The sequence below is a fragment of the Oncorhynchus mykiss genome, chromosome 9 (assembly GCF_057628025.1).
Source record: "Oncorhynchus mykiss isolate SJ-2025 chromosome 9, ASM5762802v1, whole genome shotgun sequence".
Taxonomy (NCBI): domain Eukaryota; kingdom Metazoa; phylum Chordata; class Actinopteri; order Salmoniformes; family Salmonidae; genus Oncorhynchus; species Oncorhynchus mykiss.
The window spans coordinates 640,001-655,000 of NC_143030.1; the positions used below are offsets into that span (position 1 = coordinate 640,001).

Sequence of the window (15,000 nt, forward strand, 5' to 3'; positions counted from 1 at the left end):
ATGACTGACTGACTGACTGGCTGACTGGCTGGTTGATTGACTGACTGGCTGGTTGATTGACTGGCTGGCTGATTGACTGGCTGGTTGATTGACTGACTGGCTGGTTGATTGACTGACTGGCTGGTTGATTGACTGACTGGTTGATTGACTGACTGACTGGTTGATTGACTGACTGGTTGATTGAATGGCTGGTTGATTGACTGGCTGGCTGATTGACTGGCTGGTTGATTGACTGGCTGGCTGATTGACTGGCTGGCTGGCTGATTGACTGGCTGGTTGATTGACTGGCTGGCTGATTGACTGACTGGCTGATTGACTGACTGGCTGATTGACTGGCTGATTGATTGACTGGCTGGCTGACTGGCTGGCTGATTGACTGTCTGGCTGATTGACTGGCTGATTGACTGACTGGCTGGCTGGTTGATTGACTGAATGACTTGCTGGCTGACTGGTTGATTAACTGACTGACTGGCTGATTGACTGGTTGACAGGTTGATTGACTGACTGACTGACTGATTGATTGGCTGACTGGTTGATTGACTGGCTGATTGACTGACTGGCTGGCTGGTTGATTGACTGAATGACTTGCTGGCTGACTGGTTGATTAACTGACTGACTGGCTGACTGACTGGTTGATTGACTGACTGGTTGACTGGTTGATTGACTGACTGACTGACTGATTGATTGGCTGACTGGTTGATTAACTGAATGACTGGTTGATTGACTGGCTGACTGGTTGATTGACTGGCTGAATGGTTGATTGACTGACTGGTTGATTGACTGACTGGTTTACTGACTGACTGAATGGCCGGCTTACTGACTGGATTGACTGACTAGCTGAGTAATTGATTGATGCATTGATTGATTACCTCTGACTTGGACCATCTTGACCACATTGCCAACATATTCGTACATCAATACCAGGTTGCATTGTGGGATATCGATGCCCTCGTCGGCCACCGAAGTAGCGATCAGGATCTTGCTTTGATTGTCAAAACTCTTAAAGGAATCCAGCACACCTTTCTTAGAGTTCAGCGTCATGCCTGGAGGGGAACAATAAAGCTAATTCAAATCAATTGGATTCAAATAAAAAAACTAACTGGGAGAGGACGGTCAGCTGGAAAAGAGAGAGGAACACGTACCTGAGCCAGTCAGCTGGCTGGACTTGCGTCCTCTCCCAATCAGTACTCCTGGTTTCAGGAACTTCAGAGAGTCAGACTCCTCCATCCAGCTCTTCAAGGCCTAATCACGAGGAGACACACAGACCACAGGGGGTTGGTGGCACCTTAATTGGGGAGGACGGGCTCGTGGTAATGACTGGAGTGGTATCAGTGGAATGGTATCAAATACATCAAACACATGGTTTCCATGGTTATGATGCCATTCCAATGGCTCCGTTCTGGCCATATAATGAGCCGTCCTCCCCTCACCAGCCTCCACTGACACCGACACGCATCACACACACATAAAATAACTGGATTGAAAAGAAAAAAACTGAATGCCAGAAACATACACACACACACACATATATATATATAAATACACATACATTATTTCATATATATATATATATATATATATATATGTATATATAAAATAAATACAAACATACACACATATATATAAATAAAAACACATACATATATATATATAAATACACATACACATATATATACACATCTATTATTTATATATATATATATAAATACACAAACACACACACACACACACACACACACACACACACACAGCCTTACGTCTGCGAGGGCCCGTGTCCTAACGAACAGCACAGACTTGGTCTCATCATTCTGTCGATACTGTTCCTCGAGGATGTATTGTAACATGTCTAATTTAGGATTCTCCTTCTGCCCCCCGCTGGACAAACCCCGCAGTACACCCTGCTGACCTGAAGGAAAGAGAGAACGGACACCAAGTAAGAGAAGCTCATTGGAAAAGAAGGACCCTAAAAGGGCAGGGAGAAATCCCCCCCCAAAAAAACAGGCCAGTGTTTTTCTGCTTTCAAAACGGCCACTACGTTGTCTTTTTTTAGTAGAAATTTTAACTGAAATGAAACTGTAATTTACTGACTGTGAATGATCTGAACCATGGCTGTAAGTAGATCTGAACCATGGCTGTGGATCTGAACCATGGCTGTGGATCTGAACCATGGCTGTAGATCTGAACCATGGCTGTAGGTAGATCTGAACCATGGCTGTGGATCTGAACCATGGCTGTGGATCTGAACCATGGCTGTAGATCTGAACCGTGGCTGTAGATCTGAACTATGGCTGTAGATCTGAACTGTGGCTGTAGATCTGAACCGTGGCTGTAGATCTGAACCATGGCTGTAGATCTGAACCATGGCTGTAGATCTGAACCATGGCTGTAGATCTGAACCATGGCTGTAGATCTGAACCATGGCTGTGGATCTGAACCATGGCTGTGGATCTGAACCATGGCTGTAGATCTGAACCGTGGCTGTAGATCTGAACCATGGCTGTAGATCTGAACCATGGCTGTAGATCTGAACCATGGCTGTAGATCTGAACCGTGGCTGTAGATCTGAACCATGGCTGTAGATCTGAACCATGGCTGTAGATCTGAACCATGGCTGTAGATCTGAACCATGGCTGTGGATCTGAACCATGGCTGTGGATCTGAACCATGGCTGTAGATCTGAACCATGGCTGTAGGTAGATCTGAACCATGGCTGTGGATCTGAACCATGGCTGTAGAAGCTTCATAATATTAACCCGGTCGGTTGGCCCGCTGAACTAGAATGAACAGAACAGGCCAGGAACATCCTTCTGGTTGTGCCGGTGACCCTACCATCGAAGTAAGCGGTGAGTTGTCTCTCCGTCGCGTCGTGACCTGCGTTCTTCACCTGCTGTATGAAAGATGACAGGTACTCTAGCGCATCCTTAGTCCTGGCATCCTCGTTGATGATCAACGCATCGTTGTACTTCTACAGGGTGATGGAGGGAGGTATGGGGAGGGAGAGAGAGGGAGAGAGGTACGGACAGGGAGAGAGGGAGAGAGGTACGGAGAGGGAGAGAGGTACGGAGAGGGAGAGAGGTACGGAGAGGGAGAGAGAGGGAGAGAGGTACGGAGAGGGAGAAAGGGAGAGGGACGGAGAGGGAGAGAGGGAGAGAGGTACGGAAAGGGAGAGAGGGAGAGATGTACGGAGAGGGAGAGAGGTACGGAGAGGGAGAGAGAGGGAGAGAGGTACGGAGAGGGAGAGAGAGGGAGAGAGGTACGGAGAGGGAGAGAGGGAGAGAGGTACGGGGAAGGAGTGAGAGGGAGAGAGGTACGGAGAGGGAGAGAGAGGGAGAGAGGTACGGAGAGGGAGAGAGAGGGAGAGAGGTACGGAGAGGGAGAGAGGGAGAGAGGAACAGAGAGGGAGAGAGGGAGAGAGGTACGGGGAAGGAGAGAGAGGGAGAGAGGTACGGAGAGGGAGAGAGGGAGAGAGGAACAGAGAGGGAGAGAGGGAGAGAGGTACGGGGAAGGAGAGAGAGGGAGAGAGGTACAGAGAGGGAGAGAGGGAGAGAGGAACAGAGAGGGAGAGAGGGAGAGAGGTACGGGGAAGGAGAGAGAGGGAGAGAGGTACAGAGAGTGAGAGAGGGAGAGAGGAACAGAGAGGGAGAGAGGGAGAGAGGTACGGGGAAGGAGAGAGAGGGAGAGAGGTACGGAGAGGGAGAGAGAGGGAGAGAGGTACGGAGAGGGAGAGAGGGAGAGAGGTATGGAGAGGGAGAGAGGTACGGAGAGGGAGAGAGGGAGAGAGGAACAGAGAGGGAGAGAGAGGGAGAGAAGGAGAGAGGTACAGAGGGAGAGAGAGGAGGGAGTCCATTTATTTTTGGTATTTACATTACTGAGTTGTTTAGGTGTAGGGTGTAGTGTATAGTGTATAGAGGTGTAGGGTGTAGTGTCTAGTGTCTAGAGGTGTAGGGTGTAGTGTAGTGTTTAGTGTATAGTGTGTAGTGTCTAGAGGTGTAGGGTGTAGTGTAGTGTATAGTGTGTAGTGTCTAGAGGTGTAGGGTGTAGTGTATAGTGTATAGAGGTGTAGGGTGTAGTGTCTAGTGTCTAGAGGTGTAGGGTGTAGTGTAGTGTGTAGTGTATAGTGTGTAGTGTCTAGAGGTGTAGGGTGTAGTGTAGTGTATAGTGTGTAGTGTGTACTCTACCCTCAGGTGCTCAGTGTAGTTGTACAGAGCCCTACAGACTAGTGTGTAGTGTATAGTGTGTAGTGTATAGTGTATAGTGTGTAGTGTATAGTGTGTAGTGTGTAGTATGTAGTGTATAGTGTGTAGTGTGCAGTGTGTAGTCTATAGTGTATAGTGTATAGTGTGTAGTGTATAGTGTGTTGTGTATAGTGTCTAGTGTGTACTCTACCCTCAGGTGCTCAGTGTAGTTGTACAGAGCCCTACAGACTAGTGTATAGTGTATAGTGTATAGTATGTAGTATATAGTGTGTAGTGTATAGTGTGTAGTATAGGGTATAGTGTATAGTGTATAGTGTGTAGTGTATAGTGTATAGTGTATAGTGCATAGTGCATAGTGTATAGTGTATAGTGTGTAGTGTATAGTGTATAGTGTGTAGTATAGGGTATAGTGTGTAGTGTATAGTGTGTAGTATATAGTGTGTAGTGTATAGTGTGTAGTATAGGGTATAGTGTGTAGTGTATAGTGTATAGTGTGTAGTGTATAGTGTGTAGTGTATAGTGTATAGTGTATAGTGTATAGTGTGTAGTGTGTAGTGTATAGTGTGTAGTGTATAGTGTATAGTGTATAGTGTATAGTGTGTAGTGTATAGTGTGTAGTGTGTAGTGTGTAGTCTATAGTGTATAGTGTATAGTGTGTAGTGTATAGTGTGTAGTGTGTAGTGTGTAGTCTATAGTGTATAGTGTATAGTGTGTAGTGTATAGTGTGTAGTGTGTAGTGTATAGTGTATAGTGTATAGTGTATAGTGTGTAGTGTATAGTGTGTAGTGTATAGTGTATAGTGTATAGTGTATAGTGTGTAGTGTATAGTGTGTAGTGTGTAGTGTGTAGTCTATAGTGTATAGTGTATAGTGTGTAGTGTATAGTGTGTAGTGTGTAGTGTGTAGTGTGTAGTGTGTAGTGTATAGTGTGTAGTCTATAGTGTGTAGTGTATAGTCTGTAGTGTGTACTCTACCCTCAGGTGCTCAGTGTAGTTGTACAGAGCCCTACAGACTAGTGTATAGTGTGTAGTGTATAGTGTGTAGTGTATAGTGTATAGTGTATAGTGTGTAGTGTGTAGTGTATAGTGTACAGTGTGTAGTGTGTAGTGTGTAGTGTGTAGTGTGTAGTGTGTAGTGTATAGTGTATAGTGTATAGTGTATAGTGTATAGTGTATAGTGTGTAGTGTATAGTGTGTAGTGTATAGTGTATAGTGTATAGTGTATAGTGTATAGTGTGTAGTGTATAGTGTGTAGTGTGTAGTGTGTAGTGTGTAGTGTATAGTGTGTAGTGTGTAGTGTATAGTGTATAGTGTGTAGTGTATAGTGTCTAGTGTGTACTCTACCCTCAGGTGCTCAGTGTAGTTGTACAGAGCCCTACATACTAGTGTATAGTGTGTAGTGTATAGTGTGTAGTGTATAGTGTATAGTGTGTAGTGTATAGTGTGTAGTGTGTACTCTACCCTCAGGTGCTCAGTGTAGTTGTACAGAGCCCTACAGACTAGTGTGTAGTGTATAGTGTATAGTGTGTAGTGTGTACTCTACCCTCAGGTGCTCAGTGTAGTTGTACAGAGCCCTACAGACTAGTGTATAGTGTGTAGTGTGTACTCTACCCTCAGGTGCTCAGTGTAGTTGTACAGAGCCCTACAGACTAGTGTATAGTGTGTAGTGTGTAGTGTGCACTCTACCCTCAGGTGCTCAGTGTAGTTGTACAGAGCCCTACAGACTAGTGTACAGTGTGTAGTGTATAGTGTGTAGTGTGCACTCTACCCTCAGGTGCTCAGTGTAGTTGTACAGAGCCCTACAGACTAGTGTATAGTGTGTAGTGTATAGTGTGTAGTGTGCACTCTACCCTCAGGTGCTCAGTGTAGTTGTACAGAGCCCTACAGACTAGTGTGTAGTGTATAGTGTATAGTGTGTAGTGTGTAGTGTATAGTGTATAGTGTGTAGTGTATAGTGTGTAGTGTGCACTCTACCCTCAGGTGCTCAGTGTAGTTGTACAGAGCCCTACAGACTAGTGTATAGTGTGTAGTGTATAGTGTGTAGTGTGCACTCTACCCTCAGGTGCTCAGTGTAGTTGTACAGAGCCCTACAGACTAGTGTGTAGTCTATAGTGTATAGTGTATAGTGTGTAGTGTATAGTGTGTAGTGTATAGTGTGTAGTGTGTACTCTACCCTCAGGTGCTCAGTGTAGTTGTACAGAGCCCTACAGACTAGTGTGTAGTGTATAGTGTATAGTGTGTAGTGTGCACTCTACCCTCAGGTGCTCAGTGTAGTCGTACAGAGCCCTACAGACTAGTGTGTAGTGTATAGTGTGTAGTGTGTACTCTACCCTCAGGTGCTCAGTGTAGTTGTACAGAGCCCTACAGACTCTACTCTCCTCCTCCTGGTCTTTCAGCTGTAGAACTCTGCATTTCTTCTGAACATCAACGATCCACTGTTCATACTTCTGACTGCCGTAGTCACGATTCTCTATGGATGACAAGGACTCTAGAGAGAGAGAGAGAGAGAGAGAGAGAGAGCGAGAGAGAGACAGAGAGAGAGAGAGAGACAGAGAGAAAGAGAGAGAGAGAGCGACAGAGAGAGGGAAAGAGAGAGAGAGCGACAGAGAGAGGGAGCGACAGAGAGAGGGAGAGCGACAGAGAGAGAGAAAGAGAGAGACAGAGCAGAGCGACAGAGAGAGAGAAAGAACAAGAGAGAGAGAGAGAACGAGAGAGAGAACGAGAGAGAGACAGAGTGACAGATAGAGAGAGAGGTAGAGGTGGTGGATGAGGTGTGTGTCCTGTATGTACAGTATGTTTCTTTGTGTGTGTGTGTGACCAGTATTACCTATGTTGTAGACAGTCTTGGCCAGTCCTTCTATCTTAGCCATGATGTCATGAATGATCCTGATGAAAGGGTCCGTGTGTCTCTTCTGGACCAGAAGGAACTCTGTTAGGAGACAACAGCAGACCATTCCAGACTCAATTAATTAATCAACCAGTCAGCCAGACCATTCCAGACTCAATGAATCAATCCACCAGTCAGCCAGACCATTCCAGACTCAATGAATCAATCAACCAGTCAGCCAGACCATTCCAGACTCAATTAATCAATCAACCAGTCAGCCAGACCATTCCAGACTCAATTAATCAATCAACCAGTCAGCCAGACCATTCCAGACTCAATTAATCAATCAACCAGTCAGCCAGACCATTCCAGACTCAATTAATCAATCAACCAGTCAGCCAGACCATTCCAGACTCAATGAATCAATCAACCAGTCAGCCAGACCATTCCAGACTCAATTAATCAATCAATCAGTCAGCCAGACCATTCCAGACTCAATGAATCAATCAACCAGTCAGCCAGACCATTCCAGACTCAATTAATCAATCAATCAGTCAGCCAGACCATTCCAGACTCAATTAATCAATCAACTAGTCAGCCAGACCATTCCAGACTCAATTAATCAATCCACTAGTCAGTCAGACCATTCCAGACTCAATTAATCAATCAACCAGTCAGCCAGACCATTCCAGACTCAATTAATCAATCCACCAGTCAGTCAGACCATTCCAGACTCAATTAATCAATCAACCAGTCAGCCAGACCATTCCAGACTCAATTAATCAATCAACCAGTCAGCCAGACCATTCCAGACTCAATGAATCAATCAACCAGTCAGCCAGATCATTCCAGACTCAATTAATCAATCAACCAGTCAGCCAGACCATTCCAGACTCAATTAATCAATCAACCAGTCAGCCAGACCATTCCAGACTAAATTAATCAATCAACCAGACCATTCCAGACTGAATTAATCAATAAACCAGTCAGCCAGACCATTCCAGACTGAATTCATCAATAAACCAGTCAGCCAGACCATTCCAGACTCAATTAATCAATCAACCAGTCATCCAGACCATTCCAGACTCAATTAATCAATCAACCAGACCATTCCAGACTGAATTAATCAATCAACCAGTCAGCCAGACCATTCCAGACTGAATTAATCAATCAACCAGACCATTCCAGACTGAATTAATCAATCAACCAGTCAGCCAGACCATTCCAGACTCAATTAATCAATCAACCAGTCAGACAGACTGAATTAATCAATCAACCAGTCAGCCAGACCATTCCAGACTGAATTCATAAATAAACCAGTCAGCCAGACCATTCCAGACTCAATTAATCAATCAACCAGTCATCCAGACCATTCCAGACTCAATTAATCAATCAACCAGTCACACAGACCATTCCAGACTGAATCAATCAACCAGTCACACAGACCATTCCAGACTGAATCAATCAACCAGTCAGCCAGACCAGAGTGGCTTTAGGTTTTTAATGAAGGAGTACCTCTGTCAGGTGTGTGTACCTTTGTCAGGTGTGTGTACCTTTGTCAGGTGTGTGTACCTTTGTCAGGTGTGTGTACCTCTGTCAGGTGTGTGTATCTTTGTCAGGTGTGTGTACCTCTGTCAGGTGTGTGTATCTTTGTCAGGTGTGTGTACCTTTGTCAGGTGTGTGTACCTTTGTCAGGTGTGTGCACGTAGGACTGTAGCTCGTCAGTGTTTGTGTGTATGGTGGAGATGATGCGGCTGTCCAGACTGGCACACAGCTGACAGATGTTGTTCTCAGCCTCTGATTGGTTCTTGAACGAGCCAATCCCCACTGAGGCCGTCAGACCCACAATCTAGAGGAGAGGAGAGTAGAGGTGGAGGGGAGAGGAGGGGAGAGTAGAGTAGAGGGGAAGGGGAGGAGGTGAGGATAGAGTAGAGGTGGAGGGGAGAGGAGGATGAAAGGAGAGGAGGGGAGATGAGAGGAGGAGGGGAGATGAGAGGAGGAAAGGAGAGGAGGGTAGACGATGAGGAAAGGAGAGGAGGGTAGAGGAGAAGGAAAGGAGAGGAGGAGGGGAGATGAGAGGAGGAAAGGAGAGGAGGGGAAGGGTGAGGAGAGGAGGAGGAGAGAGGAGGGTAGAGGAGGGGGGAAGGGAGAGGAGGGGAAGGGTGAGGAGAGGAGGAGGAGAGAGGAGGGTAGAGGAGAGGGGAGGAGGGGAAGGGTGAGGAGAGGAGAGGAGAGGAGAGAGGAGGGTAGAGGAGGGGGGAAGGGAGAGGAGGGGAGGAGGAGAGAGGAGGGTAGAGGAGGAGGAAAGGAGAGGAGGGGGAGATGAGAGGAGGAAAGTAGAGGAGGGGAAGGGTGAGGAGAGGAGGGGGAGAGAGGAGGGTAGAGGAGAGGGGAGGGGAGAGGAGGGGAAGGGTGAGGAAAGGAGAGGAGAGAGGAGGGGAGAGGAGGGGAAGGGTGAGGAGAGGAGAGGAGAGGAGAGAGGAGGGTAGAGGAGGGGGGAAGGGAGAGGAGGGGAGGAGGAGAGAGGAGGGTAGAGAAGGGGGGAAGGGAGAGGAGGGGAGGGCAATAGAACATAATCATTGGTCATCATCATTACCATGACAGACAGTAGCAGTACAGGTATGTGTTTCTGTGACTCTACCTGGGGCAGGTGTTGTCCATTCTGCTCCGTGCTGAGCTTGGCATCCAGGTATGACGTCATGATGATGTTATAGGGGTGTTTCCCTGTGGTGTTGTGACACTCATCTAGAATCAACAGAGAGAAGCAGGAGAGACAGGGAACCTCCCCTTGGGCCATGGCATTCACCTAGAGAGAGAGACAGGGAGGGAGGGAGGGTAGGGAGAGAAGAGAGGGGAGAGGAGGGGAGAGAGAGAGAGAGGGATAGAGAGATAGAGAAAGAGAGGAGGGTAGGGAGCGGGAGAGAGAAGAGGAGAGCAGGGTAGAGAGTGAGAGGGAGGGAAAGAGAGAGGAAGTCAGGGGAGAGAGAGAGAGAGAGGCAGTTAGGGAGAGGAAAGAGGGGAGTGAGAGAGAGATAACCACAGTAAGATAAGGTGAGGCTGAGGTTCTGAGAGATGCATTTCCCTGTACTGGATGATCACTGTCATAGCAGTCACATACAAACAGCATGATCACTGCCATAGCAGCCACATACAAACAGCATGACCACTGTCATAGCAGCCACATACAAACAGCATGATCCCTGTCATAGCAGCCACATACAAACAGCATGATCCCTGTCATAGCAGCCACATACAAACAGCATGATCACTGTCATAGCAGCCACATACAAACAGCATGATCCCTGTCATAGCAGCCACATACAAACAGCATGATCCCTGTCATAGCAGCCACATACAAACAGCATGATCACTGTCATAGCAGCCACATACACACAGCATGACCACTGTCATAGCAGCCACATACAAACAGCATGATCACTGTCATAGCATGATCCCTGTCATAGTAGCCACATACAAACAACATGATCACTGTCATAGCAGCCACATACACACAACATGACCACTGTCATAGCAGCCACATACAAACAGCATGATCACATACAAACAGCATGATCCCTGTCATAGCAGCCACATACAAACAGCATGATCACTGTCATAGCAGCCACATACAAACAGCATGATCCCTGTCATAGCAGCCACATACAAACAGCATGATCACTGTCATAGCAGCCACATACAAACAGCATGATCACTATCATAGCAGCCACATACAAACAGCATGATCCCTGTCATAGCAGCCACATACAAACAGCATGATCACTATCATAGCAGCCACATACAAACAGCATGATCACATACAAACAGCATGATCCCTGTCATAGCAGCCACATACAAACAGCATGATCACTGTCATAGCAGCCACATACAAACAGCATGATCCCTGTCATAGCAGCCACATACAAACAGCATGATCACTGTCATAGCAGCCACATACAAACAGCATGATCACTATCATAGCAGCCACATACAAACAGCATGATCCCTGTCATAGCAGCCACATACAAACAGCATGATCACTATCATAGCAGCCACATACAAACAGCATGATCACATACAAACAGCATGATCCCTGTCATAGCAGCCACATACACACAGCATGACCACTGTCATAGCAGCCACATACAAACAGCATGACCACTGTCATAGCAGCCACATACAAACAGCATGATCCCTGTCATAGCAGCCACATACAAACAGCATGATTCCTGTCATAGCAGCCACATACAAACAGCATGATCACATACAAACAGCATGATCCCTGTCATAGCAGCCACATACAAACAGCATGATCACTGTCATAGCAGCCACATACAAACAGCATGATCACTATCATAGCAGCCACATACAAACAGCATGATCCCTGTCATAGCAGCCACATACAAACAGCATGATCCCTGTCATAGCAGCCACATACAAACAGCATGATCCCTGTCATAGCAGCCACATACAAACAGCATGATCACTGTCATAGCAGCCACATACACACAGCATGACCACTGTCATAGCAGCCACATACAAACAGCATGATCACTGTCATAGCATGATCCCTGTCATAGTAGCCACATACAAACAACATGATCACTGTCATAGCAGCCACATACACACAACATGATCCCTGTCATAGCAGCCACATACAAACAGCATGATCCCTGTCATAGTAGCCACATACAAACAACATGATCACTGTCATAGCAGCCACATACAAACAGCATGATCACTGTCATAGCAGCCACATACAAACAGCATGACCACTGTCATAGCAGCTACATACAAACAGCATGATCCCTGTCATAGCAGCCACATACAAACAGCATGATCCCTGTCATAGCAGCCACATACAAACAGCATGATCACATACAAACAGCATGATCCCTGTCATAGCACCCACATACAAACAGCATGATCACATACACACAGCATGATCACTATCATAGCAGCCACATACAAACAGCATGATCCCTGTCATAGCAGCCACATACAAACAGCATGATCACATACAAACAGCATGATCCCTGTCATAGCAGCCACATACAAACAGCATGATCACTGTCATAGCAGCCACATACAAACAGCATGATCACTATCACTTCTAGACAGTGGTCTAGAACACACTGAAGTCGGAAGGAAGACATTTCCGAGTTCCCAGTGGTCTAGAACACACTGAAGTCGGAAGGAAGAAATTTCCGAGTTCCCAGTGGTCTAGAACACACTGAAGTCGGATTTAGTTCCTCCCCTGAGTTCCCAGTGGTCTAGAACACACTGAAGTCGGAAGGAAGACATTTCCGAGTTCCCAGTGGTCTAGAACACACTGAAGTCGGAAGGAAGAAATTTCTGAGTTCCCAGTGGTCTAGAACACACTGAAGTCGGATTTAGTTCCTCCCCCGAGTTCCCAGTTGTTTTGAACACACTGAAGTCGGAAGGAAGACATTTCCGAGTTCCCAGTGGTCTAGAACACACTGAAGTCGGAAGGAAGACAGTTCCGAGTTCCCAGTTGTTTTGAACACACTGAAGTCGGGAGGAAGACATTTCCGAGTTCCCAGTGGTCTAGAACACACTGAAGTCGGGAGGAAGACATTTCCGAGTTCCCAGTGGTCTTGAACACAGCATTTGTCTCAGTGGAGGAAGAAAATAGACACGACGAACTGCTAGAAATAACACAGATTCAGTGCTATCGATACACGTGGCTACTGATTGGCCAGCGCAGTAGGAGTAATCGACTACGCCACAGATCTTTTCAGACAAATTAAAATGGTTCAAAATGGGAACAGTTAGCCAAACCGGTGCGCAGGGCTTCTTGAACCAAGAGCACCTACCACCAACAGGGCTTCTTGAACCAAGTCCACCTACCACCAACAGGGCTTCTTGAACCAAGAGCACCTACCACCAACAGGGCTTCTTGAACCAAGAGCACCTACCACCAACAGGGCTTCTTGAACCAAGAGCACCTACCACCAACAGGGCTTCTTGAACCAAGGGCACCTACCACCAACAGGGCTTCTTGAACCAAGAGCACCTACCACCAACAGGGCTTCTTGAACCAAGAGCACCTACCACCAACAGGGCTTCTTGAACCAAGAGCACCTACCACCAACAGGGCTTCTTGAACCAAGAGCACCTACCACCAACAGGGCTTCTGAACCAAGTCCACCTACCACCAACAGGGCTTCTTGAACCAAGTCCACCTACCACCAACAGGGCTTCTTGAACCAAGAGCACCTTAGTCGGATTTACTTCCTCCCCCGAGTTCCCAGTGGTCTAGAACACACTGAAGTCGGATTTAGTTCCTCCCCCGAGTTCCCAGTGGTCTAGAACACACTGAAGTCGGATTTAGTTCCTCCCCCGAGTTCCCAGTGGTCTAGAACACACTGAAGTCGGATTTAGTTCCTCCCGAGTTCCCAGTGGTCTAGAACACACTGAAGTCGGAAGGAAGACATTTCCGAGTTCCCAGTGGTCTAGAACACACTGAAGTCGGATTTAGTTTCTCCCCCGAGTTCCCAGTGGTCTAGAACACACTGAAGTCGGAAGGAAGACATTTCCGAGTTCCCAGTGGTCTAGAACACACTGAAGTCGGGTTTTAGTTCCTCCCCTGAGTTCCCAGTGGTCTAGAACACACTGAAGTCGGAAGGAAGACATTTCCGAGTTCCCAGTGGTCTAGAACACACTGAAGTCGGAAGGAAGAAATTTCAGAGTTCCCAGTGGTCTAGAACACACTGAAGTCGGATTTAGTCCCTCCCCCGAGTTCCCAGTGGTCTTGAACACACTGAAGTCGGAAGGAAGACATTTCCGAGTTCCCAGTGGTCTAGAACACACTGAAGTCGGATTTAGTCCCTCCCCCGAGTTCCCAGTTGTTTTGAACACACTGAAGTCGGAAGGAAGACATTTCCGAGTTCCCAGTTGTTTTGAACACACTGAAGTCGGGAGGAAGACATTTCCGAGTTCCCAGTGGTCTAGAACACACTGAAGTCGGGAGGAAGACATTTCCGAGTTCCCAGTGGTCTAGAACACAGCATTTGTCTCAGTGGAGGAAGAAAATAGACACGACGAACTGCTAGTAATAACACAGATTCAGTGCTATCGATACACGTGGCTACTGATTGGCCAGCGCAGTAGGAGTAATCGACTACGCCACAGATCTTTTCAGACAAATTAAAATCGTTCAAAATGGGAACAGTTAGCCAAACCGGTGCGCAGGGCTTCTTGAACCAAGAGCACCTACCACCAACAGGGCTTCTTGAACCAAGAGCACCTACCACCAACAGGGCTTCTTGAACCAAGAGCACCTACCACCAACAGGGCTTCTTGAACCAAGAGCACCTACCACCAACAGGGCTTCTTGAACCAAGAGCACCTACCACCAACAGGGCTTCTTGAACCAAGTCCACCTACCACCAACAGGGCTTCTTGAACCAAGTCCACCTACCACCAACAGGGCTTTTGAACCAAGTCCACCTCCCACCAACAGGGCTTCTTGAACCAAGTCCACCTACCACCAACAGGGCAACACAAATAATAACAAAAGGAGCACAAGCCTTTGTGTCTTTATCGTTGGCTTTTCTACAGAAATGTTTGGTGATCGACTAGGAATGCCTGGAAGACAGACCAGTCGATCGCAATCGACCGGTTGGCGACCACCGGTGTACAGCAAGCAATTTAGCCGGTTACCCCGGTGCGGTCCCCGGTGGGGTCCCCGGTGCGGCCCCCGGTGCGGTCCCCGGTGGGACCCCCGGTGGCAATAGACTCAACAAAAACTCAACGCTTATTTTGACTGGAAGAGTTGCAGTGTAGCCCGCTAGAGAACATAAATATCATTCCTCTCTGTTTTGAGTCAGGTTGTTGAGTAGACTAAACGAGGAAGCTAGCTGTCCTCCGGCTACACCATGGTGCTACCCTACAGAGTGCTGTTGAGGCTACTGTAGACCTTCAATGTGTTGTGAATATATACCAGGATCTGAGGGGTT

At 47.1% G+C, this 15,000-nt stretch overlaps 1 protein-coding gene across 1 annotated transcript in view; it reads right to left on the bottom strand.

Annotated features, from left to right (window-relative positions):
• LOC149980687 (antiviral innate immune response receptor RIG-I-like) overlaps window positions 1–15,000 on the bottom strand; it is a 44,934-nt gene that overhangs the window by 9,157 nt on the left and 20,777 nt on the right. Inside the window, exons 8-16 of the mRNA XM_090183234.1 lie at window positions 14,985–15,000; window positions 9,663–9,827; window positions 8,708–8,870; window positions 7,022–7,123; window positions 6,525–6,682; window positions 2,830–2,965; window positions 1,758–1,906; window positions 1,143–1,242; window positions 870–1,043 (exon numbers count right to left, since the gene is read on the bottom strand). The exon at window positions 14,985–15,000 is cut by the window's right edge and continues 78 nt beyond it. Coding sequence (XP_090039360.1) covers window positions 870–1,043; window positions 1,143–1,242; window positions 1,758–1,906; window positions 2,830–2,965; window positions 6,525–6,682; window positions 7,022–7,123; window positions 8,708–8,870; window positions 9,663–9,827; window positions 14,985–15,000 — 1,163 coding nt within the window. The remainder of the gene's footprint in view (window positions 1–869; window positions 1,044–1,142; window positions 1,243–1,757; window positions 1,907–2,829; window positions 2,966–6,524; window positions 6,683–7,021; window positions 7,124–8,707; window positions 8,871–9,662; window positions 9,828–14,984) is intronic.